General features: G+C 48.5%; 1 protein-coding gene across 6 annotated transcripts in view; it reads right to left on the bottom strand.

Annotated features, from left to right (window-relative positions):
- Positions 1 to 24,761, bottom strand: part of madd (MAP-kinase activating death domain) — a 178,129-nt gene that overhangs the window by 65,359 nt on the left and 88,009 nt on the right. For all 6 annotated transcript variants that reach the window (XM_069894319.1, XM_069894334.1, XM_069894324.1 and 3 more), the window contains exons 11-17: positions 24,329 to 24,432; positions 23,012 to 23,205; positions 19,993 to 20,249; positions 16,725 to 16,864; positions 11,704 to 11,805; positions 5,408 to 5,510; positions 3,973 to 4,159 (exon numbers count right to left, since the gene is read on the bottom strand). In XM_069894319.1, the coding sequence (XP_069750420.1) occupies positions 3,973 to 4,159; positions 5,408 to 5,510; positions 11,704 to 11,805; positions 16,725 to 16,864; positions 19,993 to 20,249; positions 23,012 to 23,205; positions 24,329 to 24,432 (1,087 nt within the window). The remainder of the gene's footprint in view (positions 1 to 3,972; positions 4,160 to 5,407; positions 5,511 to 11,703; positions 11,806 to 16,724; positions 16,865 to 19,992; positions 20,250 to 23,011; positions 23,206 to 24,328; positions 24,433 to 24,761) is intronic.

Raw genomic sequence — 24,761 nt, 5'->3', positions numbered from 1 at the left:
CGAAGAGCAGCTGCATGATGTGCGCAGTGCCTGGAATTAAGTGGTTATAGAAATTGACCATACCTGCAAACTCCTGTAGTCCCTTGAGGTTGTCCAGGCGTGGGAACTCCCTGATTGCAGCGACCTTCGTAGCGGCAGGTGTGGCTCCTTCGGCCATGATGGTATGGCCCAGGAACTGCATGGACTCCTTCCCGAACTGGCACTTGGCTGGATTAATCGTTAGGCCAAAGTCGGCCACTTGGGAGAAGAGGGTGCGCAGGTGAGTCTTGTGTTGTGCCCGGACTCTGCTGGCGACAAGGATGTTGTCCAGGTCAATGAATACAAAATTCAAACCCCTCCCACTAAGGCACTGGAAGATCTGGGCGGCGTGCTTGAGCCCAAACGGCACGCGTAGGAACTCAAACAAGCCGAAGGGGGTGATGATGACTGTTTTGAGTATGTCCTCGGGGTGCACCTGGATTTGGTGATACCCACGCACTAGGTCGACCTTGGAGAATACCCTTGTGCCATGCAGGTTGGTCGTAAAGTCCTAGATGTGAGGGATCGGGTAACGGTCAGGTACCGTCACGTCATTAAGCAGTCGATAATCTCCGCAGGGGCGCTAGCCACCGGAGGATTTTGGGACCAGGTGGAGTGGTGAAGCCCAAGAACTGTCGGAGTGTCGAATGATCCCCAGCTCCTGCAGATGTGAGAACTCTTCCTTCGCTATCTGGAGCTTGTCTGGCTGGAGCCGGTGTGCCTTGGCGTGGACCGGCGGGCCTTTGGTGGCGGAGAACTGCAGCTTGAGGAGGGATGGGAACCCGTCCAGGATACGCTGTAACTCGTCCCTTGGCACGCTGACCGTGGCCATCTGCAGCTGCTCTGTGCGGGAGGCGTTCAGGCGAACGGATTGGAAGGTACGGACATCTACCAGTCGCCTACCTCGAATGTCGACCAGGAGTCCGTGGGAGAGGAGGAAGTCGACACCCAGGATGGTGGTTGGAAGGGACGAAACAGTGAACTTCCATGAGAACTTCCACTGGCCGATCTGGAAGTGGATGTCTTGTCTCCATACGTCCAGATCTCCGTCGAATTGGCTACAAGGGGAGGTCCACGAGGCCGGTTCCAGGACTCGATGGCTGTGGCCGGGATGACGCTGATCTAGGCCCCGGTGTCGATGAGGAAGCGTCGGCCACTGACTGAATCCCACAGGTAGAGAAGTTTGTGTTCTTGGCCAGCCGCCGCAGCCATTAACAGTGGCTGGCCTGCTCGTTTTCCTGGAACGAGCAGGGCTGACGACATTTCCAAGCCTTGGCTCCCCAGCGCTGGTGGAAGAAGCAGAGGCCTGCTTCTGGCTATGCTCTTTGAGGCCCCTTCAGGGGCCGTGTGTTCCATCGCAGCATTAGAGGAAGACTTGGCGTGGTCATGGCCGTGACTCGTAACCTGCTGGACTGCTGAGCACTCTGGGAATCATTCGAGCCATAGCTCCTGAGCATTTTGAGCGATCTTCCGAGGGTTGACAAAGCTCTCCTGGGACAGTAATGGCCAGATGTCTTCAGGCAGATGGTCGCAGAAGATGCGCTCAAAGAGTGGGCAGTTGGTGTGATCGCCCATGAGCCCGAGCATCTCGTCCATCAACTCGATGGGAGTTCTGTCCCCTAAGGCGTTGAGGCACAGCATCCAAGTGGCACGCTGGCATCTGGAAAGTCCGAAGGACCCAGTGAGCACCCTCTTGATGGTCGCGTACTTATCTTCCGCGGATGGGTGCTGAACGAGGTGCAGCACTCGTTTGGCGGTGACCTGCTCCAGGGTGGCGACCACATGGTAAAACTTGGTCGAATCCGATGAAATCTGACGGAGGTGAAACTGAGCCTCTGCGTGGCTGAACCCAGAAGTCAGGAAGCTTGATGGCTATAGGGTTGATCAAAGGGTCGTTCATGTTGGGTTCAAAGACGTTTGAACCTATTGGAGTCACCAATTTTAGCGGTGGCTACACTGCTAACTGAAGGATTGCACAACCAGATGGGTTGAGTTCAGTGAGCAAATCTAATTTATTGCAGGTCTTATATTCCCAGCCAGGACCTGGCTGAGAACCGCGCTGGGGGGCCCCGACGTCACGAGGGTGTCACGTGGGTCCCCAAGCGTGGGCTTCTGAGCCCGGTGCTGAGGTCAGGAGGAAACCCCCGACGGCACCATTTTGGCTGGCTGGCCCGCCGTGTGCGTGACAAGCGGGGCCGCTTCACCTGCCTATTGGCTTACCGCCACACAGCCACCTCCCAAACCTAATGGCGTACTGCCACAACTTAACAATAACTATTTATAGAAGTAAACAAAAAAAAAGCAGAAGGTGGGTTGATGCAATGCTCTAAAGTGCTGGAGAAACTCAGCCAGTCACACAGTATCGACAGGAAGTAAAAGGCAGTCGATGTTTTGACCTTGGGCATTTTATCCGCAATCCCACAGATCAGGGAGACACCCAAATAAAAAGGCAAGGGTGAGGGCAGGGGAAGGGAGATGAGGGGATGAGGTGGGGGAATCACGAGCTACACAGAATGTTGAGAGGGCATTCAGATAAAATAAGGTAAATGTGGAAGTGTGAAGGGCACTGTTTCAAAGGAACGTTGCTGCAGAGGAGTGGAGTAGATCCGGGATGGGAATCAGGGAGAAGCCTGGGTGGCAACAGATGGGGAGAGGTGCAATTCTCAACAGTAATACACTGACCTCAGCCAAGAGAGTGCACCAAATTGTCTGCTTCCTCAGAGAATTCAGCATGTGCCCAGAGTCCCTTATCAATTTTTGTCAATGCACCACAGATGGCATCACTGCATGGGATGAAAACTGCTCTATCCAAGACCGCAGAGCATTGTGAATGCAGCTCAGGCCATCAATCAAATCATATCCTCGTCCCCTCCATCTTTACCTATTGCTGACTCGGAAAAGCAGCCAACATGAAAGGACCCATCCGTGCCGTCAGGCAGCAGATGCACAAGTTTGAAAACACACACCTCCAGGTGCATGCTGTTATAAATCTTGAATGGACCTCTCACTACTATGTTTAGCTGTACATTTCACGATAACAGAAGACCCAGTAGTTTTTCATGATTCTAACACTGTTTTTGTACCTGCACTAACTGCTGTACTTCAGAGAGAAGTAAACAAAGAGTAAACTCTTTGTTATGCATGTCTGCATAACTGTCTCTGTACACACGACAATGAACAATTCGGGTTTGTTCTCATCAGGCGAGCTGAGGTTGTGGGGGTGGGGGGGGGGTTCACAGTTGCAGGAGTTGGAGGAGGGGATGGGGTTGCCAACACCAGGAATGGGATGGTGTGAAGAATATGGAGTGGGTACTGGGCAGGAGGGCTAAATGGGAGATATTTTTCCCAGGACACACAATTCTAAGATGAGTAGGGAGGGAACTCAAGGAGGTCTGGTGGGAAAGCATTTTCACCCAGACGATGGTCTGTCTCTGTAACGAGTTGCCAGAACTCCGTCGCTGTCTGTTAGGAATTTATCCATTCTCCCCATGACTCATTTGGGCTTCCTCAGGGTGATCCAGTTTCTTTCCATATTCCAAAAAGTATGGGATTGACAGGTTAATTGGGTTTAATTGGGCGGTACAAGTTTCATGAATCAGAAGGGCCTTCTATCGGGTTGATTTGTTAAATTCAATTTTAAAAAGGAAGCCGATACAATGATAGTCCTCAAGGCTTTGGGACAGATATATGGATTGAAAGGGATCTGAAGGACAAGGTTCAAGTGCATGGAACTGGGAATAGCCCAGAATTCCACCTTGGTCAGCATGGATGAATTGGGCTGAAGGGCCTGTTCCATGGTGCATGACACCGACTCCAAAAGAGGGTATTAAAGGAGCAGTAGCGGAAGATTGGTGTGCCTGTTAGGAAGGGAATCAAGTAGGTCATGTATTGCCAGGCAGGGGGATAAGTGATCAAACAGGCGACTGACATGACAAAATGTCTTCCACCACTCACCACATCCTTCAGGATATCCATCCGGGCATCCTCCTCCGACTGGATTGTCCTGTTGAGTTTGCTGAGGACAAACACACGAAGCTGCTCGTTTTCCAGGAGCCGCCGAACCTTTTTCATGTTTAACCAGCCGACTCCCTGACCTTCCAGGACATTCTGTACCAGTTCCTTCAGGAACTGCTGGTTCTCACTGCCAGACCAACACACTGAGAGTCAGAGCAAGAACAAGACCCTTCAAAGTAACTTCCATCTCCACAGCCTGACACTCGCCTCCCCCACCACCTCCAATCGGTCCCACCCCCCACTTCCCAACAATGTCTCAACAATCCCCATTCCCCACCTCCCATCACTCCCACCCCCCCCCACGATCCACCATGTCTGATCACTCCCCATCTCCCACAACCTCCTATCGCCCCTCCATCCCACCATATCTGACCACTCTCCCTCGCCTAAAACTTATCACCTCCTCTTTCCCACCCCATCCCACTCACTGTTCTCTGTCAATTCATTTAACACCCATCATTCCCCTTCTCTCGCTGCAGTCACCCTCCCGCAGCAGCTCCCCCTCCATTTGCAACCCCCTGCCCTCCCGCTGCATCCCACCCTCCCACTGTAGGATCCTCTCTCACTGTAGCACACTCCCACTCCCAATGGAGGTCCCACTGCAGCTCCCCCTCCAACTGGGGGTCCCAATGTAGCTTCCTCTTCTGGAAGGTCCCACTGTAGGTTCCTATCCCACTATAGCACACACTCCCACTATAGCTCCCTCCCCCAATAGGTCCCTCTCCCATTGTAGCACACACTCCCACTATAGCTCCCACCCCATTGTAGCACACAATCCCTCTATAGCTCCCCCCCATTGTTGCACACACTCCCACTATAGCTCCCTCTCCCATTAGGTCCCTCTCCCATTGTAGCACACACTCCCACTATAGCACCCTCCCCCATTGTAGCACACACTCTCACTATAGCATCCTCCCCCATTGTAGCACACACTCCCACTAGGTCCCTCCCCTATTGTAGCACACACTCCCATTAGGTCCCTCTTCCATTGTAGCACACACTCCCACTATAGCTCCCTCCTCCAATAGGTCCCTCTCCCATTGTAGCACACACTCCCACTATAGCTCCTCCCTCACTAGGTCCCTCTCCCATTGTAGCACACACTCCCACTATAGCTCCCTCTCCCATTGTAGCACATACTCCCACTCCCATTAGGTCCCTCTCCCATTGTAGCACACACTCCCATTATAGCTTCCTCCCCCATTGTAGCACACACTCACACTAGATCCCTCTCCCATTATAGCTCCCTCCCCCATTGTAGCACACACTCCTCCACTAGGTCCCTCTCCAACTGGAGGTCCCAGTGTAGCTTCTTTTCCCCCTGTAGCTCCCTCTCCCACTGGAGGTATGACTATTGCTTCCTCTCCCACTATACCTGCTGTTATTCGCTCTGCCCTGCGGTGACGGTGATTCCCTCTTCACAGTTGGGCTGTGCTTTATGACTGATGATTTTTGATCTATGAGAGCTCGCCTGGTGCCTGAATTAAGTGAAGCAATGTAGTGTCAGAGAGAGGCCTCAGATATCATCCAAGATGAAAATACATAGAAATTCTTACAATCAAATGAAAATGACGTTAAAGTATGAGTCAGACCAGGGTACAAGTGCGGCACCATACACAGACGGCCAAGATCAGGATGGAATGAAGTACATCTGATGGTGTGGCTGGTGCAATGTGAGGGCTGGATGGGTGAGAAAGTGAGGAAATGGCACCTGTGGGTGGGGTATAGGCAGGAAGCAGAGATGTCGTGGCCCTTATCCACAGGTGGGGAGGGAAGGGACGAGGCTGGGAAGGTGTGTGAGACTTGTGGAGAGGCGTGGGGAGGCAGTTCAGGAGAGGATGGTTCCTGTTGATGAACCGCAAAGAGAGGTGGAGCCTGGGAGAAGAATGATGTGTCGGAGAGGTTCCTGGGCTGGGGGAGGGAGGCAGGGGTACCAGAGGTGGTGACGAGAAGGGAGGTCAGAGCAGGATTAAAGGCAGGTGATTAAGTAACCAAGCTATGGCCTCTGGACAAAGAGCGCTGCCTGTATCAATCCCAGAATAATAGAAATTCATTGCAGAGGGTTCAGAGATTGGTCATGGATCTTGCAGGTTCCATGGAGTGCATCTTCAGTAACACACCAAATATTGAAAGACCTGCATAGAGTTGATGTGGAGAGAACAGTTCCAGTAGTGAGAGAGTCTGGGACCAGAGGGCACAGCTGCAGAATAAAGGATGTCCCTTTAGAACTGAGATGAGGGATTTCTTCAGCCAGAGGGTGAATCTGTACTATTCATTGCCACAGAGAGACGTGGAAGCCAAGTCATTGGGTAGATTTTAAGTGGAAGTTAATAGGCTCTTGATTAGCAAGGGTGTGAAAGGATAAGGGGAGAAGGCAGGAGGAAGGGATTGAGTGGAAAATACACCAGCCATGATTCAAATGGCAGAGCAGACCTGATGGGCCTAATGGCCCAATTCTGCTCCTACGTCCACTGGTCTAAAGACAGACATACCAGGAGGATTTCCACCGCTGCCTTCCTTGCAGGGAGCTGCAGCTCCCTACCAATGACCTAGTGACAAACTCTCAGGTCCTCCTGCACACCCCCTCACCAGAAAAGGATGATGCCGAGTCAGTGAAAGATGGGAGGAGATCATCATGAAGGATGATCTCCTCTTCACAGAGCTATCACAGGAGACAGACAGAGGTACCGGGGATTCTGAGGCCATGCTGATTTGGTGCACAGTAATGTGGGGAACGCAAAGCTGAGACCATTGGTCAAGTGCCAAAAATGAGAAAAGTCAGGAGACAGCTCAAAGCGGGCAGGGCTGAGTTCTGAGGCGGCAAGCATGGGACTGGGACAGGGATGCTAGAGAATTGGGGATGGGGGGGGGGGGGGGTCCTGAAGGGTAAGAGTGAGAACTATGACAGAGGTCAGGGCTAAACTGTGAAGGATCTGCCAGGAGGGACTGGGTGGGGAGTTTGGTGTAGGCAGGAGGGAGGAGGATGAGAGGGGAGGGAAGCCAGGCAAAGAAAAAGGGACCAAAGCCTTTGACCTCTCCCCCTCGCATGCAACAGCAGCAAAGCAGTAGGTGAACTGCGCACAAGAAGCAGACCAGCACTTGACAGCACCACGGGCTGAGATGGTTGATGGGGGGGGCACCATTGCCTAATGGATGGGGAGCGCAGTTCCAAGAGCTACACACAGCCCGATGAGGAAGGCAGAGCGTTCTGGGAAAGGGTATGACAACCCATGCAAGACACCCACCTTCGCCACCCACTCCAGCTTCGGTTATAATCTCCATTATAGTATTTAGCCCAAATACTGGGACACAAAATTACAGTTAGTGCTCAGTCAGCGAAACGTGAAAACAATCCAACACATGAGGAAGTCCAACAGTATTCCAGGGGCCTGAAAGGAGGTCAGTGCTCGATGAAGACCGCCCTCTCCTCCTCCAACTGTGCTGAGATCACCCCATTTTCCAGCTCGACATCACAAAGCTCCCATGTATGCCTGGACGTGCAAGGAGGTGAGGACCTCTGGCAAAGCAGGGAGATGGCGAGGCGATCAAAGATGCTTTAATAGGGTGGTACATTGGCCTGAAATGATGCTGCTGGCCTACATATCGTCAACTTGAGGCCAAACGGGTCCACCTCTCAGCAGGCTCACCTCTGTGAGTGACTGGCCTACCAACCAGCTCCATGGAATACTGATGGGGCAGAACTCCACAACAACAAAAGAGAACTGGGCTAGCTACACGGACACAGGAAGCCACCAACACAACAGCATCACAATTTCCAGATAACGTGCATCAGCAGGTAAACATCTTGCATCGGGATTAGAGCAGGCCAGTAGGGGTTGGGGGGCAGTAGGGTACTCACAAGGCACTGCACAGTATGGGGATAATGGATGGGCCACGCAGGGAGCAAACACAGGGTGAACCCAGGAAGGAAATGCGGGAAACAGAGGCTTAACTGGGGGTGGGGGAGGAGCAAACCAGCCACTAGTGTGGGCAACAGGGTGACGATGGGTAGTGCGGGGGGCACAAGGACAGAGCAGCACAGCATGAATAGTAGGAGGGCAGCTCAGGCAACAGGGCCACATCGTGGGGAGGAGTTCACTGCCCCGCAGGTGGGGCAGTGAACTCAAATCGGGGAGGATGGGAGTGCAGATCGTGGAGGGGTGGGCGAGAGCACAGACTGCAGGATGGGGTGAGAATGCAGACCACGAGGGTGGGGGAGGGCTGGGAGCACAGACTGTGGGGCTGAGGGGTTGGTGGGAACATAGACTGCAGTGGTGGGGAAGGAGGGGGGGGGGGGATGGTGGGAACACAGACCGCGGGGAGGGGCTGGGGGTGGTGAATGTAGTGCATGAGAACAGCACTGAGGAATGTGATGCAGTTGATGAAGGTAGATAACAGAATTTAGAAAGAGGAGCCCTCGAGGGACAGGGACGGTGAGTCAGGACTGAGGCAGTGCTCCATTAAGAGGGTCAGTAACAAGGGAGGGCTTACTCGAGGGGTCAGTGATGGGGGGGGTCAGGATCGAGGAAGTGCTCTTTGAAGGGTCAGTGACAGAGAGTCAGGGCTGAGGTAGAGCTCCCTCAAGGGGTCAGTGATGGAGGGAGGGTTCCCTCAAGGTATCAGTGATGGTGTCTGAGGTAAAGGAGGGCTCCCTTGAGGGATCAGTGATGGAAGGTAAGGCCCAAGGTAGGGCTCCCTCAAGGGGTCAGTGCCAGGAGGGCTTCCTTGAGGGGGTCAGTGACCAATGGTCAGGCCTGAGGTAGTGGAACCTTCGAGGGTCAAGCCAGAGGAGTGCTCCCTCACTGGGTCAGTGCTAACAGAGGGTCAGGGTCAAGGGAATGCTCCTGCAAGGTATCAATGAAGGGTCAGTGCCAAGTAGGTGCTCCTTGGGGGTCAGTGATGTCGGGTCAGTGATGAAGAAGTGGAGCCCCAATGGGTCAGTAGCAGAGGACCAGAGGTGGGGCAGTTTTTCCTGAGGGATTAGTGGTGACTGAGAGTAGGATTCTGAGGGTAGGATGCACTACTTGAGTTCAGTGACAGTGTGAGAGCTTCCTTGAGGCGACAGTGATGGAGGGTCATGGCTGAGGGAGTGCTTCCTTGAGGGATCAGCGGTAGCGGAGGGCTGCAGAGGGCTAGGTCCGAGTGAGTGGGGCCTCACAAGATATGGTGTACGCGGAATAAATACAAATTGTTCAATAATACTTAGAAACAGCTGGGAGTTGTGCTGGCCATAAAAGCTCAGGACTGTCACAGAGAACGATCGACTTCACTCGTGTGTGCTTTAGGGAGGAAAGTTTTTGCTTGTGCATTAATGGCTCAACAAATGGGTTGAAGTGGTCCCAGGGGATGGAAAATTCCTCCACTGATCAGAGTCTGAAGCACTGGCCAGTAACTTCCAAATCTCCTCCTCCAACTACCACTACTCCTAACCGTATCCATTATTCTCTTAAAACTCAGAATGATGATCACTGTTCTAAGATTGTGTCCCCACTGACTCTTCCATCTTCTGGCCAGGCTCACTTCTCCAGTCTAACCCTGTCCTGAGGTGGACTATCTACACATTGTTCCAAGTATATTGGATGACAAAGTGGAGGGGTGGGTCAGTAAGCTTGCAGATGACACAACGATAGGCGGTTATCGTAAGTTACAATGGGATGAAGACAGGATGCGGAGTTGGGGGGAGAAGTGGCAGATGGAGTTCAACCCAGCTAAGTGTAAAGTGATGCAGTTTGGAAGGTCAAACTTAAAGATTGAGTGCATGGTTAATGACAGGATTCTTTACAGTGTGGATGAAGAATGAATTCTTGGGGTCCAGATCCATAGACGTTCCAAGGTTGCCATGCATGTTGATGGAGTGGTTAAGAAGGCTTATGGTTTACTGGCCTTCATTAGACAAGGGGTTGAGTTCAAGAGCTATGAAGAACTGTTGTAGCTCCATAAAACACTGGTTAGACCACACTTGGAGCATTGCGTTCAGTTCTGGTTGCCTCATTACAGGAAGGATATGGAGGCTTTAGAAAAGGTGCAGAGAAGATTTTAGTCAAATCTTAATCAAGAGGGAAAAATCTGTCAGAACCATTTTTCACCATGCAATAGCACCTACACTTCCTGAGGAGGGCAAGGCTACCAGCCCCCATCAGGAGCACAATTGAGAGCGCCCTACCTGGTGAATAGAAGTCTATATAGATCAGCAAAATGGCCAAGATGATCATTGAGTTTTCCCTTTCTTCTACTGACAGCATTCACCAGAATCATTGCTAAAATAGGGCTCAAATAATTATTGCGGACTCCTGCCATCTAACACGCAGGATCTATGACCCATTACCATTAGGAAAGGAGGTACAGGAGCATCAAAATCAGGACTGCTAGGTGGATATAGCTTCTTCCCACAGGCTGTGGTTGATAAATGGTATACTATAAACTTGTGTCTCTCATAAATGAAACAGTAAATTATTCCAGAATATTTGTATTTTTATGTGAGTGTGAGAAATGAATGATGTGTGTTCCAGAGAAACATTGTTTTGTCTGGTTGTATATGTACAGTCAGATGATAAAAAAAACTTTAAAACTTTGGAATTCTTGACACAAAGAGCCATTGTTAGTCCATGAACATGATTAAGGCTGACAACAATCAAGTTTTGGGCATTTCAAATAACCCAAGCAATGTAAACTTGGGGGTTGATATGAATGCATTTGATTGAACAATGGTGCAAGATTAAGGATCTCATCAAGGCAATACCTTTTGTTTTGAAATTCTAGCTCAATGCCCTTGTATCGCAGGGCATTAACCAGATCACATACATCAGTGCTGCTTTGCAGGATGAGAACGTGAGCCTGGCGAGACAGGGCCCTGGGTCTGGCAAGACAAGAGGTCCCAGGCTCAGGGTCATGTGAGACATGGTCCTGGGCCAAGCAGGACATTATTGAGTCCAAGTATTATGACATCTTCTGGAACAAGAATCCAAATCGTTCTTTGAGAAGAACACTGATTCTCACTCCCAGTGCCACAACTAGCTATGCTGGTCAGTTGATTTGGTGCCTTTTCTTCTACGACCAGAGTTGATGCACACATAGATGGATCACACCAAGAAGCAGGAAACTAAGTGGAGAACTTTGCAGCATTGACACATGCTGAGTGGTAAGAGGCAGGTGAGAGCACACATGATGGGACATGCAGGAGAGAGAAGGAAGGGAACACAAGATCAAACCACCCTGTTTGAAGGAAGGATGGAGTGGGTTTGAACTCCTTGTTTTGCAATGGCCTATGATGGACAGATGGTCCTACAACCCTCCCACCCAGACGCAGCACATATAGGGAGGAAAATGAACCATGTTTCTTGGAAGCACCATCAAACAAGAATTTAACACTGTGCTGAGGATCAAAAACTTTGTCAAAGGATAGGCTCTTAATACATCTTAGAGGTGAGAGAAAGGGAGAGGGGCAGGTTCAGGGAACAAATACCAGCCGAAGTGGGGAACAAAGGGCAGACAGAGAAGCAGTGATATCTCAGAAAGTTGCAAGTCCAGAAAAGAGGACAGTTGATCAATTTTAAAACAAAGATGAGAAAGGATGTTAGCCAGGCATTCTTGAAATCAAGATACCAAATGCCTGCAGTTGAATGAGTTTCAACACTCCATATCAAACTGCAAGTCTCTGAAAGGACATCATACCTTTGAGGCTGGGGAAAGGTGTGATCTTGTCTCGCCCTACTTTGGTCGGCAACGCCAGGTTAGACAGGCTGAAGCTGCTGCCACGGCTCTTGTAGATGTTACCTGTGTGTCAAGGAACAGTGAATGAACACATCCCGTGTCACTGCATCAGGCCAACTTTGCTGTACTGGCTCAAACTTACTCTCTGTTCTCCATCCACACACATCATGACACACCCCAGCAGACTGAACCCAAATCTCGCCATTCATTTCCTTTGAACTGCATGACTGATCATGCCTTTAATCTCCTGATCTGAGGAAGGATGTGAGCACAAAAAAATCTTGCTGGAGTAAAGATATCGTCAGGAAAGGGTGCAGAGAAAGTTTATGAGGATGTTGTCAGGACTCGGGGGACTGAGCCCTAAGGAGTGGTTGGGCAGAGTGGGGCTTTATTCCTGAGAGTGAAACACAAAAGTCAGCAGATGCTGTGAATGAAGTAAAAATACACCAAGGAACTCAGCCAGTCTTTCAGTGTCTATAGGAGAAAAAGATATATCCCCAACGTTTCAGGCCTGAGCCTTTCTTCAGGGAATAAGCAGACTAAGCCAGAAGAAGGAAATCTCAGAATTCAAACAATGGGGGAGGAATCCAGACCAATAAAAGGTGTTCATTGGATATGATTATGATAAGGGACGAGGTAATAATTTATCATGTTTGCATGAATTGAGAGACAGAGATAGGGAAGGATGACGGAGGAAGCTAGAAAAGGCGATATTAATGCCATCTGGTTGGAGGGTCCCCAGTTGGAAGATGAGGTGTTGTTCCTCCAATTTATGGGTGGCCACAATAGTGGGGATCTCCCAGGGGCCACCCATTTCAATTCCCCATCCCATTCCTTTGCTGACATGTCTGTCCATGGTCTCATGTACTGCCAGACTGACACCACTCGTAAATTGGAGGAACAACTCCTCATCTTCCAATTGGGCACCATCCAACCAGAGGGCATTAATATTGACTTCTCTGGCTTTCGTTAAACTCTCTCTCCCCCCCCCCCCCTCCACCCCAATCGCCTCTGTCTCTTGATTAGCACAGACATGATAAATTCTTCCCTTCTCAGATCCAATGACAGATCCAATGAGCACCTTTTGTGGTCTGGATTCCTCCCCATTGTCTGAATTCTGAGACCTTCCAAGATTTCCTGCTTCTGGCTTATTCCTTGAAGAAGGGCTCAGGCCCTCTGTCTCCAATAGACACTGAAAAGACCAGCCAAATTCCTCCAGCATTTCGATGTGTTTTTACTTTATTCCTTGGAGCACAGGACGATGAAGGCTGATCTCATAGATATGTACAAAATCATGAGAGGGACAGACTGGGTGAATGCATAAAATATTTTGCCCAGAGTAAGGGAACTGGTAACCAGAGGACATAGGTTTCAGGTGAGGGGTTGGGTGGGGAGAAGAAATTTGATAGGAACCTGAGAGGTAACTTTTTTTTTATTGACAGAGTGGTGGGAATTTGGACATGCTGCCAGAGAAGGTGGATGAGGCAGGAATGTTGAAGTAAAAAATTGGACAGATACATGCATAGTCTCAATTCAGAGGAGCATGGGCCAAATCTAGGCAGGTGAGACTGGTGTGGGTGGGACAGTTTGGTCAGTAGGAGCAAGTTTGACCAGTTTCCACGCTGTGTGACTCAATGACTAAGAGCTCATGAATTCACTCCTGCAATGAGAGGTGGTCCACACGGGAAGAAACGGAGCAGAACGAGCCTGTGATGTTTGGAGCTTGTAAAGGATGAGGGGCATCAAAACTGATTCACAGGAGGTGCTCAGAAGGCTTAAGTGGCTGGTTACCAAGGGGCGGGCCTCCAGAATCAGGCACTGTTGCCTGATGTTAATGGTTAGGTTGGCTAAAACTGATATGGACTGTGAATCTTTGGAACACTTCTCAGTCAAGTGGATTCTCAGTCAATACACAAGCACACAGACAGAAATTGATAAATCTTTAGGAATTGGGAAAAACAAGTAATAAGAGAACCAGTCAACGAAACCAACACTAGATCCTCTGTCAAATTATTTTACACTCTTGCTTCAACTTCAGAAGATCCAGTGCAGCACCCATTATCCTCAACGTCTGGGTCTAATGCACTTTTACCACCTCTTAATGTACAACATACACATACAGAAAGGATTCACCACAATGTTCATGTTCAATAATTCATTTTAATTCCACACCCCATTCCCACACTGACATGTTTGACCATGGCCTCATCCTCTGCCAAACAAAGGCTACCTGCAAGTTGAAGGAACAACACCTTATACTCTGTCTGCGCACTCTCCAACCAGACTACTTTTAATTTTTAATTCTGGTCCATGGGCCTGCGCTGCCCAAATACACCAATTAACCAACTCACCTTGATGAAGGGTTCAGGCCCTAAAATGTTGGTTATACATCTTTACCTCCTCCTATGGATGCTGTGAGACCTGCTGGGTTTCTCCAGCATTTTTACATCGACAAACCCTAACGTTTTTGGAGAATGGGAGTAAACCAGGACACTTTGAGGAAACCCATGCAGACAGAGGGAGAACATACAAGAGTAAAACATGAAAGTCTACAGACTCTGTAATTGAAGTAAAAACTCAATGCTGGAGAAATTCAGCAGATCAGTGTACATTATATAGCAAAGATAAAGATACATAACCAATGTTCTGAGCTTGAGCCCTTCATCAAGGTATGAACAAAATATAGGCAATCATTCAAACAAAATGGTGGGGAGAAGGGGTAGGGGGAGGAGCACAGTCCTACAGGCAGGAGGTAATGGGTAGATAAGGGAGGGAGGGCGGAGAACATACAAAATCGTTATAGGCAGCAGCAGACTCTTGTTACTGTTAAATCCCTCCCTGCGTCTCTCTCTTTCCTTACCCCTCTTATCTCTCCCACCCCCCCCACCGGCTTCTCCACCCCCTTCCCTTCCCTCTGCTTTGATTTACCAAATGCAGCACTTTACCATTCCACCTGTATCCACCTATGACCTCCCCTGCCCCTTGCTCCCTCCCCCTCAACCCTAGGCACCTGCACATTTTCTGCTCACACCTCGATGAAGGGCTCAGGCCCAAAACATTGGTTCCCCTTTACTTCATACAGATGCTGCGTGACCTGCTGAGTTTCTCCAGCACATTTGTGGGGGGCCTGGACCATCTAGAAAAATAGACTGGAAAGTGGCAGATGGAATTTAATGCAGACATGTGTGAGGTGTTTCATTTTGGAAGGACCAACTAAGAAAGGATGTACACGGTAAATGATAGGACACTGAGGATTGCGGTGGAATAGAGGGACCTGGAAATAGGAAATACAGATACATCATTCCCTGAAAGTGGCATCACAGGGAGATAGGGTTGTGAAGAGAGCTTTTGATACATTGACCTTCAGAAATCAAAGTGTGAAGTTCAGGAGTTGGGATGTCATGGTAAAGTTGTATAAGATATTGGTGAGTCCAAATTTGGAGTATTTTGTGCAGTTTTGGTCACTTAACTACAGGAAAGATATCAATAAAATATAAAGAATGCAGAGAAGATTTACTAGGATGTGGTCCAGATTTCAGGAACTGAATTACAAGGAAAGATTAAACAAGTTAGGACTTTATTCCCTGGAGCATAGAAAAATGAGGGGAGATTTATAAAGGTATTTAAAATTATCAAGGGGGTAGTGAGAGTAAATGTAGATAGGCTTTTTCCATTGAGGGTAGGTGAGATACAGACCAGAGGACATGGGTTAAGGGTAAAAGTTTAGGGAGAAAATAAGGGGGAAACTTCTTCACACAGAGAGTGATGGGAGTGTGGAACAAGCTGCCAGCTTGTCAGGTGAATGAGGGCTCAATTTCAAAATTTAAGAAGAATTTGGACAGGTCCATGGATGGGAGAGGTATGGAGGTCAATGGATTGGAGGAAGGTCAGTGGAATTAAGCAGAAAAATTGTACAAGGCATTGGTGAGGCCAAATTTGGAGTACTGTGTACAGTTTTGGTCACCAAATTATAGGAAAGATATAAACAAAATAGAGAGAGTGCAGAGAAGGTTCACGAGAATGTTGACAGGATTTCAGGGTCTGAGTTACAGGGAAAGGTTGTACAGACTGGGGCTTTTTTCTCTGGAGCGTAGAAGATTGAGAGGGGACTTGATAGAGGTGTTTAAGATTTTAAAAGGGACAGACAGAGTAAATGTGGATAGGCTTTTTCAATTAAGAAAGGGGGAGATTCAAACTAGAGGACATGGTTTAAGATTGAAGGGGGAAAATTATAAGGGGAACATGAGGGGAAATTTCTTTACGCAGAGGGTGGTGGGGATGTGGAATGAGCTTCCGGCAGACGTGGTCGAGGCGGGATCATTGGTTACATTTAAGGAAAGACTGGATCGTTACATGGATGGGAGGGGACTAGAGGGGTATGGACCGGGTGCTGGTCAGTGGGACTAGGAGGGTGGGGATTTGCTACGGCATGGACTAGTAGGGCCGAACTGGCCTGTTCTGTGCTGTAAGTGGTTATATGGTTAATAGTTCAGCATGAACTAGAAGGGCCGAAAGGCCTGTTTCTCTGCTGTAATGTTTTATAGTTATATTGTACCCCAATAATCCATTGCCTGATGTTTGGAAAAACAGACATCTCAGTATTTGGTTCATGAGATATTGGTTCCCAGGCTGCCTCTGGATGTACTAGGGATGTGTTTCCCCATACTCCCCTTTTCCCAGAAACATGTGGTCCCTAGGAAATTTATTTCCCTGCTGGGTGACATCAAAGAGTGGATACTGAAAGAGGCAGCACCCTGAAGAGCAGAACATCTGCCAGCCCAGCACCTCAGGGTGCTAGGTTATCAGGGCCTTACTATGTCCATTCTCTCAGCAATATTGTGAAAATCACAGGACGGTGCAGGCCGCACGCATCACAGCAGACTTTCATCGGCATGGAGTCTGGGAAAACTGGACAAAGGAAATGAATTCAGGCAAACTCTTCCCGAGGCACCAAGCCCAGACCCAAGTCTGTAAATACTTACTGGCAAATGACATGAATCCTCCAATTCCCTCGCTGCTGTTGTTGGAGATGGTGGAGTTCGGAGAATTCGTCCGTGAATCTGATTCCATCTCAGAGTCGCTCGGGAGACTCAAACTGTTGGGACGTAGTAGCTTCAGGGGCCTGGAACATGACAGCCTGGTATGACACTTCACACTTCCTTGTTGAGGAACGCATCAGAGCAAATCGATCAATCCCACACCCCATTGCCACACTGACATGCCCATGGCTTACTGCAGTGCCAGGTGGAGACTATAAAAAAAATTGGAACAACACCACCTTATATTTATTCTCAGCATTCTCTAACCAGATGGCATTGACAGTGACACCTCAATTTTCCACTGACCTTTCCACATTTTCAACACCCCCCCTTTCTTTTCCCCATCCCTCTGAGTCAATTTCTTCTCCCCGTTTCTCAGCTGCCCTCTTGAGCTGTCCATCAGACACCTCATCCTTCCTCTAACTCCCCATCTCCTTCCCTGACCTAACATCCTCTCCAATCAAAGTGCATCTTCCTCAGCCCTCTGCTTCTTCCTTCCAACACCTCCTGTCTTCCTACTTTATTCTCAATTTGTCCCCTTACCCACCTTCTTCCCCTTCCCACCTGTATTCACCTCTCATCTGCCAGCTCATGCTCCTCCCCTGCCCCCACCCTTTTATTCTGGCTTCCACCCTCTTCCTTCCCAGTCGGAATGAAGGGTTCCAGCCCAAAATGCTGACAGTTTATTTCCTTCCCAGCAGCTCGTTAGTGGCTGCAGCTTTCCAGCATTTCTCTTGCTTATCCTTTACGCATCCCCCCTTATTTTCCTGTAACCTGTTCACTATTACATCAATTATCCTCATTCCTGTCTGCATATGGGCCAATTCACAGCAGTCAATTGGCACACCTGTGGGAATGTGAGAGGAAACCAGAACTGAAAGGAGATGGGTCGGGAAGACCCAAATCCTGCAAACTCCCCACAGACAGCGATCAAATTCTCTGGATCTGGGGCAGTAGCGCTACCTGATCTGCCACCCTGTGCACAAGGGCAGAAATGGACTCGCACAGAGATTTCAGATGTTGGAACCTTGAGCAACCGTGGAGCTGGAGGAGGAACTCAGCAGGTCAGGGAGCATCCGTGGGGAGAAACAGTCAGTCAGCGTTCTGAATTCCAGCCTGAAATGTCGACTGATCATTTCTGCCTACAGATGCCCCCAGCATCTTGTTGGTTGCCCTTTTGTAACATGCACAACTCTGCGCTAAACCTCTTGGCCACAATAATTTGAACACAAGTTCACTTGCTTTCAATACCATTACTCTGGAAAGGAATCCTGATTCCTGGGTTGGTTTTCATTGGCATATAAAAAAGGCATTATCGATTTCATTGGGTTGTACATCTATATCCCTAAATCCCTGTATTCTTCTAGTTGCACCCTCACTCCAGAGCAAGACATTCCTTGATTTTAAATTCTTTTTAAAATGTAGGCATACAGCACGGTAACAGGCCATTTCAGCCCACGAGTCCGTGCCACCCAATTTACACCCGATTAATCTACACCCCCAGTAAGTTTTTGAACAGTGGGAGGAAACCGGAGTCCCTGGGGAAATCCCATGCAAGACATAGGGAGAACATACAAACACGTCCAATGGAATACTGTCTGCAGTTTTGATTGCATAACCACAGGAAAGATATCAATAAGATAGAAAGAGTGCAGAGAAGATTTGCTAGGATGTTGCCAGGACTTTAGGAACTGAGTTACAGGAAAAGGTTAAGACTTAATTCCTGGAGCATAGAAGAATGAGGGGAGATTTGATAGGGGTATACACAATTATGAGTGGTAAAGACAGTAAATGTCGATAGGTTTTTTTCCACTGTGGTTAGGTGAGAGACAAACCAGAGGATATGGGTTCAGGGTAATTGGAGAAAAGTTTAGGGAGAACTTCTTCACACAGAGAGTGGTGGAAGTGTGGATAGAGCTGCCAGCTGAAGAGGTGAATGCATACATTCGGCATGGTAACAGGCCTTTCGGTCCTTGAGCCCGTGCCGCCCCACACCCGAATGACCTATACCCTCGGTACGTTTTGAAGGGTGGGAGGAAACCAGAGTCCCTGGGGAAAACCCATGCAAGACAATGGGGAGAATGTACAAACTCCTTACAGACAGCGCGGGATTCTAACCCAAATCCTGATCGCTGGCGCTGTAACAGCATTGAGCTAACTGCTATGCTAATAATTTTCACACAAGAAAAATTTGGGCAGGTACATGGAAGGAAGGGGTATGGACTCGGTGTAGGTCAGTGGGACATTAGGGTAATAGAGTAATAGTTTGGCACTATTAGAAGGATGAAGGGCCTGTGTTCTGTGCTGTAATGTTCTATGGTTCTATGATGAGTGTGAGACCTGAGCTGCACTTGGATCCCTATCTCAGTGGCACAGACCCTGAAAGCGACCAAGTCTTTCTGTTGTCCCATGTACCATCGTAGGAACTTCACATAGTTGATTATTCTGGATACTCCGTGGTTCTGAGACCAGGTATCCCAGAACAGTACAGTACTGATCCTTTGGTCTATGATATTGTTCTGGCCTACATAAACCTACCCCCACACAATCTAATCCTTCCCTCCTTCATTTCCATAACCCATATGCCTATTTAAGAGTCTCTTAGACGAGCCACCCTTCACTGCCTTACACAATGCCTGCTTGCTCCACCACCGTTCCTGGCAATGCCCGTTCGCTCTACCTCTGGCAATGTCCATTCACTCCACCACTACCCCCGGCACTGCCCATTCACTTCACCACTGCCCCTGGCAATGCCCGTGCACTCCACCACCGCCCCTGGCAATGCCAGTTCGCTCTACTCCTAGCAATGTCCATTCACTCCGCCACTACCCCCGGCGCTGCCCATTCACTCCACCACTGTCCCTGCCCATTCACTCCACCACTCCCCAGCAATGCCCATTCATTCCACCACTGCCCCTGTCAATGCCCATTCGCTCCATCATCACCCCCGGCACTGTCCATTCACTCCTGGCAATGCCTGTTCACTCCACCACCACTGTCCCCGCAATGCCTGTTCACTCCACCCCTGGCAATTCCCATTCACTTCATCACCATCGCCTCCCCAATTTAAGGGAGGCTCTTGCTGCAAAGAAGGAACCCCACTTGATCACCTTTCTCATGAAGGAAAGCATCACAGGCCCCCACACCATTCCCTTCCCATTCTATCCCAGCACCAAGCCCTCGACTGAGAACAGTCAGTGTATTTTCTCACCCATTCCCATTAATGGGTTGAATGAAGTTGGGGGTATAGCTCTCCCCTTGATCATCATCGCCTTCCTCAGTGGGGAACCCGTACTGAGGCTCAAAGTAGGGGTTGTCATAGTCCTTCAGCCGCCCTGCACTCTCAGACAAGGCATCACTCTCCCGTCGCTCCAAGTTGGCTTTAGCAAAGGCCTGAATCGAGGTCGCTGTGATGTGGTTGTGGGAGACCAGAGTCTTTTCATCAGCATCTGCTGAGTCGATGGGTTCCTGACAGGACAGAAGGAAAAAGACAGTGAATTCCGCAACCTCTTGCTAAAAGGGCTTGCTCCAACCTGAAAAGATGTGCAGGTGGGAGCAGGATCTGAGGCGGGGAGAAAGGAACCAGTGGGAGCTAGATAAGAGGACCCAGGGCATGCTCCACCTGGGCTTACCCGATTGTGATTACCTGGCAGCAAGAAAGTGAATGAGCATGGGCTCCCAGAGCTGGGAGATGGACAAAACTCTCTATGTGGCTGGAGAGTCAAGGCCAAAACATAGGGTTTGAGGGATGTGGGCCAAATGCAGGCAGATGGGACAAGTGTGGGTGAAATATTTTGGTTGGTATGAGCAGGCTGGGCCTGTATCCATGCACCTTGACTCTATGACAAATCGTTTATGGTAGAGCAACAACAGGATAGCTATTATTTTTACACCACAGTCATGCACTCTTCCGGCTCATGAGTCCGCGCCACCCAATTACCTCCCATGTGACCCATTTACCTTCTAACCCTGTCCTTCTTTGGAATGCGAGAAGAAACCGGAACAAATCCACACAGGCAAGGGAAAAAGGTGCATACTTCTTACAGGCAGCACCACCAGTCTGTACTGGGTCAATGGCACAGTAACAGCATTGCACTAACTGTGCCACCGGATATAAATCATAGACAAAAAACTTGGGAGCAAGTTAGGAAAGCAAAATTGCAGGAAGCCAGGAGGAGGGGAAAATGGTTTGAATGGGACCTTCCAAAATTCTGATACAAGTAGGGGCAGTCAAAACGTGGGATGGATTCCTGACACAGGCACAAAAACTTAAAATCAGAAAATGTTGACATGGGATTTTAAAATGCAAGAAAGTTAACTTGAGTTAAGAAAGTCCACAGATGCTGGGGTCGAGTGCAATACATAACCGTTCTGGAGAAACTCAGCAGGTCACGCAGCGTCCATAGGAAGTTAAAGGTAACCAATGTTTCAGGCCTGGGCCCTTCATCAGATACAAACAAAAACACAGGTATATATATATAAAAAGGTCGGGGGGAAGGGGAGGAGCATAGGCTAACAGGCAAGAGATTCTTAAAGATAGGATCTATGGGCATTTGGAGAAGTACAGTCTACTCAAGGATAATCGGCATGAGATTTTTGTGGAGGTAACAAAATAAATTGATGAGGGTAGGGCAGTAGATGAGCTTGATGTGGAATTTAGTAGGGCATTTGACAATGTCCCCTATATGAGACGTTCAGAAAGTCATGAGGCACAGGATCCATGGAACCTTAGCTGGATGGATAAAAAATTGGCTTGCATGTAGAAAACAGAGTAGTAGCAGAAGGAGGGTACTCTGCCTGGAGGTCAGTAACTAGTGGAATTTTGCAGAGATCTGTTCTGGGACCCCTGCCCTTTGTGATTTTTATAAATGACTTAGATGGGTCAGTAAATTTGCAGACTATATGAAGTTTGGAGGAGTTGTTGATGGTGCTGAAGGTTGCTGTAGGTCACATAAGGATATGGACTGGATGCAGATTTGGGCAGAAAAGTGGAGTTCTTCGGATAAATGTGAGATGATGCATTTTGGAAGGTTAAACAAAAAGGCTGAGAACGGGGTTAATGATCGGTTACTTAAGAGAGTGGGTGAACTGATGGGGTCCAAATCCATACATCTCTCAAGGTTGCCACGCAGCTTGATAGGATATTTAAGAAAGCCTATGAGATATTGGGATTCATTAATAGGGGGAATTGAGTTCAAGAGTCAAGAGGTCATGTTGCAACTCTACAAATCTCTGGTGAGAACACATTTGGGATATTGTGTTCACTTCTGGTCACCTCATTATAGGAAGGATGTGAAAGCAATGGAGAGGGTGCAGAGAAGATTTACCAGGATGTTGTCTGGATTGGAAAATAAGTCTTAAGAGGCAAGGTTAGCAGAGCTGGGCGTTTCTCTTTGGAGTGTAGAAGGATGAGAAGAGACTTAACAGAGATCTACAAGATTATGAGAGGCATAGATAGGGTGGACAGCCTGCACCTTTTTCCCAGGGCAGCAATAGCAAACACCGGAGGATGTGTGTACAGTGTGAAGGGAGGAAAGTTTAGGGGCGATGTCAGGTTTTTACAGAGTTGAGGGGGCCTGGAATGCATTGCCGGGGGTGGTGATGGAAGCGGAAACATTGGGGGCATTTAAGAGACTCTTAGGCACACGGATGAAAGAAAAGTAGAGGGGTTACAAAGTAGAGGGTTTAGTCCTTTTTTTAAGGAATATATGGATCGGCTCAACATCAAAGGCCAAAAAGCCTGAACTGTACTGTAGTGTTCTATGCTCAATCTCCAGGTGGGAGGGCAGCTGAGAAGTAATAGAGGGAGAAGATAGTACTGAATGGAGAGAGAAGGGAAAGGGGAACTGGAGGAAAAGAGATGGGGGTTAGGGAATGAGAGACACTCGGGTTAATGGAAACTGAAGTCGATGTTAATGCTGTCCGGTTGGAAATTGCTGAGACGCAATACAAGGTGCGTTGAATGAAAGTTAACCAAGTGCTGTACTGGTGCAAAAGGGAAAGAGTCAGAGGACAGCAAAGTTGAGATGTACTTTATAACTTCATAGGCAATGAAACAGAAGGCAGTTTTGCTGTTTCGATGGAGGTAGGAAACTGAGAACAGGATCCTACATGATGACATGAAGGCGACCAGCTGCAGCAGGAGCTGGGAGTCCTCACAGAGTCGGAAGAAAGCCAAGCTTCAGCTGCATGGTCGACAGGAACAGATGGTCTCCGCTCGGCACACTTACATGGTTGATGCCCTGTATGACTGTGCTTGGGCTGCTGCTTGCAGTGGTACTTGAGCTTGAACGAGGAGGATTAGTCTCCAGGGAGTTCTCACTGTCGATCCCCTGGTCGTGCAGATCTTCGCGATACTTCTGAAAACCCTGGAACTCTATCTCACTGGGATCACCAAGAGCAGCGTGGGTCAGAGGATCAATGTCTGCAATCAGAAGGCCATGCTCAGCACATACATGCAAACACGGTGAAAACCACCACAATGCCACTAAACTCAATTCCAACCTCAATTTTTAACTTCTCACTGAAAATCTCTACAAGGAACCGACTCTAAATACAAATCTGAGAGGCTGGGAGAAAAAGTTCATCATCCCATCTGCACCCTTCCACTCTTTCCTTCACCAACATCAATTCAGTTTTTCAACTTTCAGCACATTAAATAGAAGAAACACATAATCTCTCATGCCTTCCAAGATCCCAGCAGATCTTTTGCCTCAACATCACTTTCCTGAGTTTACTCTCAATGGCCATTGATTCCTCTAATTTCCAACATTCTATCATTGACGAAGATATTCAGTGAACAAGCCTCCAAAATAGTCCTCTTTGGATGAGAATTGTAGTCAATCCTCACTGGGTGAAGAGATTTCTTCTGGCCTGAGCACTGAAATTGGTGATCTGTGTATTCAGATACCTCAGCCAAGAGCAACATCATTTCTGCATTTACCTTGTCACCATTTCTCAATCTTCTATGGAGTCTTAGCCAAGTCAGCCAAACAGCTCAGAGGACAATCTCGCCCTCCCACAAATCAATCTTGTGAGCCTTTATTGTACTCCCTCTTGCACACAAACACTATTTCATCAGTAGCGAGAACAGACCCATACAGAAAGTTGCTAGTCCAATTGGATCAGCAACCCAAATATACGGTAAAGGGTCACATTCTTTATCTGACCCGGTTTGGTTTCTAATTGCTTGCTATTCCTGAATGTTCTCTCTGTGATTTATAGAACCCTACGGCCTAGTCCATGCCCTTCAGCCCACAACAATGTTCTGACTTATGTAAATCTATTCCACAATCTAACCCTTCCCTACTCACAACCATTACCCTCCATTTTTTCTCACATCCATGTGCTTATCTCAGAGTGTTTTTAATACCCTTTTTTAATTGCAAGTTCCGAGTCTCTCACAGGCTACTGGCACTGTATCACGAGTGACGTGACATGATACTATTTGATATGGTCACCATTCCAGGACAGCAGAATGCAGAGAATTCACTTCTTCCAGGTGCATCGAGTTCAAAGGGGATAAAGTTATCTCATTGGCTACTCACTGGGTGTGTCCCCTTTGATGTCACATTTCATCATCTCACTAACGAAGTCACCAAGGGAGGAGTAGGAAGAGCTGGAGTCGTTGTAATCTACACTGTCGCTCCCACTGAAATGAAGATATCACACAAGGTTAGATGACAAGAGTGAGCAGCAGTCAACAAGCAAATCTGTTCACAAAAGATTCTCAGCATCTCTGGATTGAGAGAGCAATGATAGAAGTCACAATTCTATCACCACTGGTCCTCCTGGCATGGATTTCACAAATATGAAGCATGAGTGTACAAGGCAGTGAAGGAGGCATTAATCAGGGCATAGAAAGTGGGGGTGGGGGGAGATTATGGTACACAACTGGAGCACTGTGTATGGTTCTCTTCACCATACTTGGAGAAGGACCTGATTACAGGGAGGGCACAGGGGATATTGGTCAGATATCAC

The sequence above is a fragment of the Narcine bancroftii genome, chromosome 1 (assembly GCF_036971445.1).
Source record: "Narcine bancroftii isolate sNarBan1 chromosome 1, sNarBan1.hap1, whole genome shotgun sequence".
In the NCBI taxonomy this organism is placed as follows: Eukaryota; Metazoa; Chordata; class Chondrichthyes; order Torpediniformes; family Narcinidae; genus Narcine; species Narcine bancroftii.
This window is presented reverse-complemented; position numbering and strand designations above follow the sequence as displayed.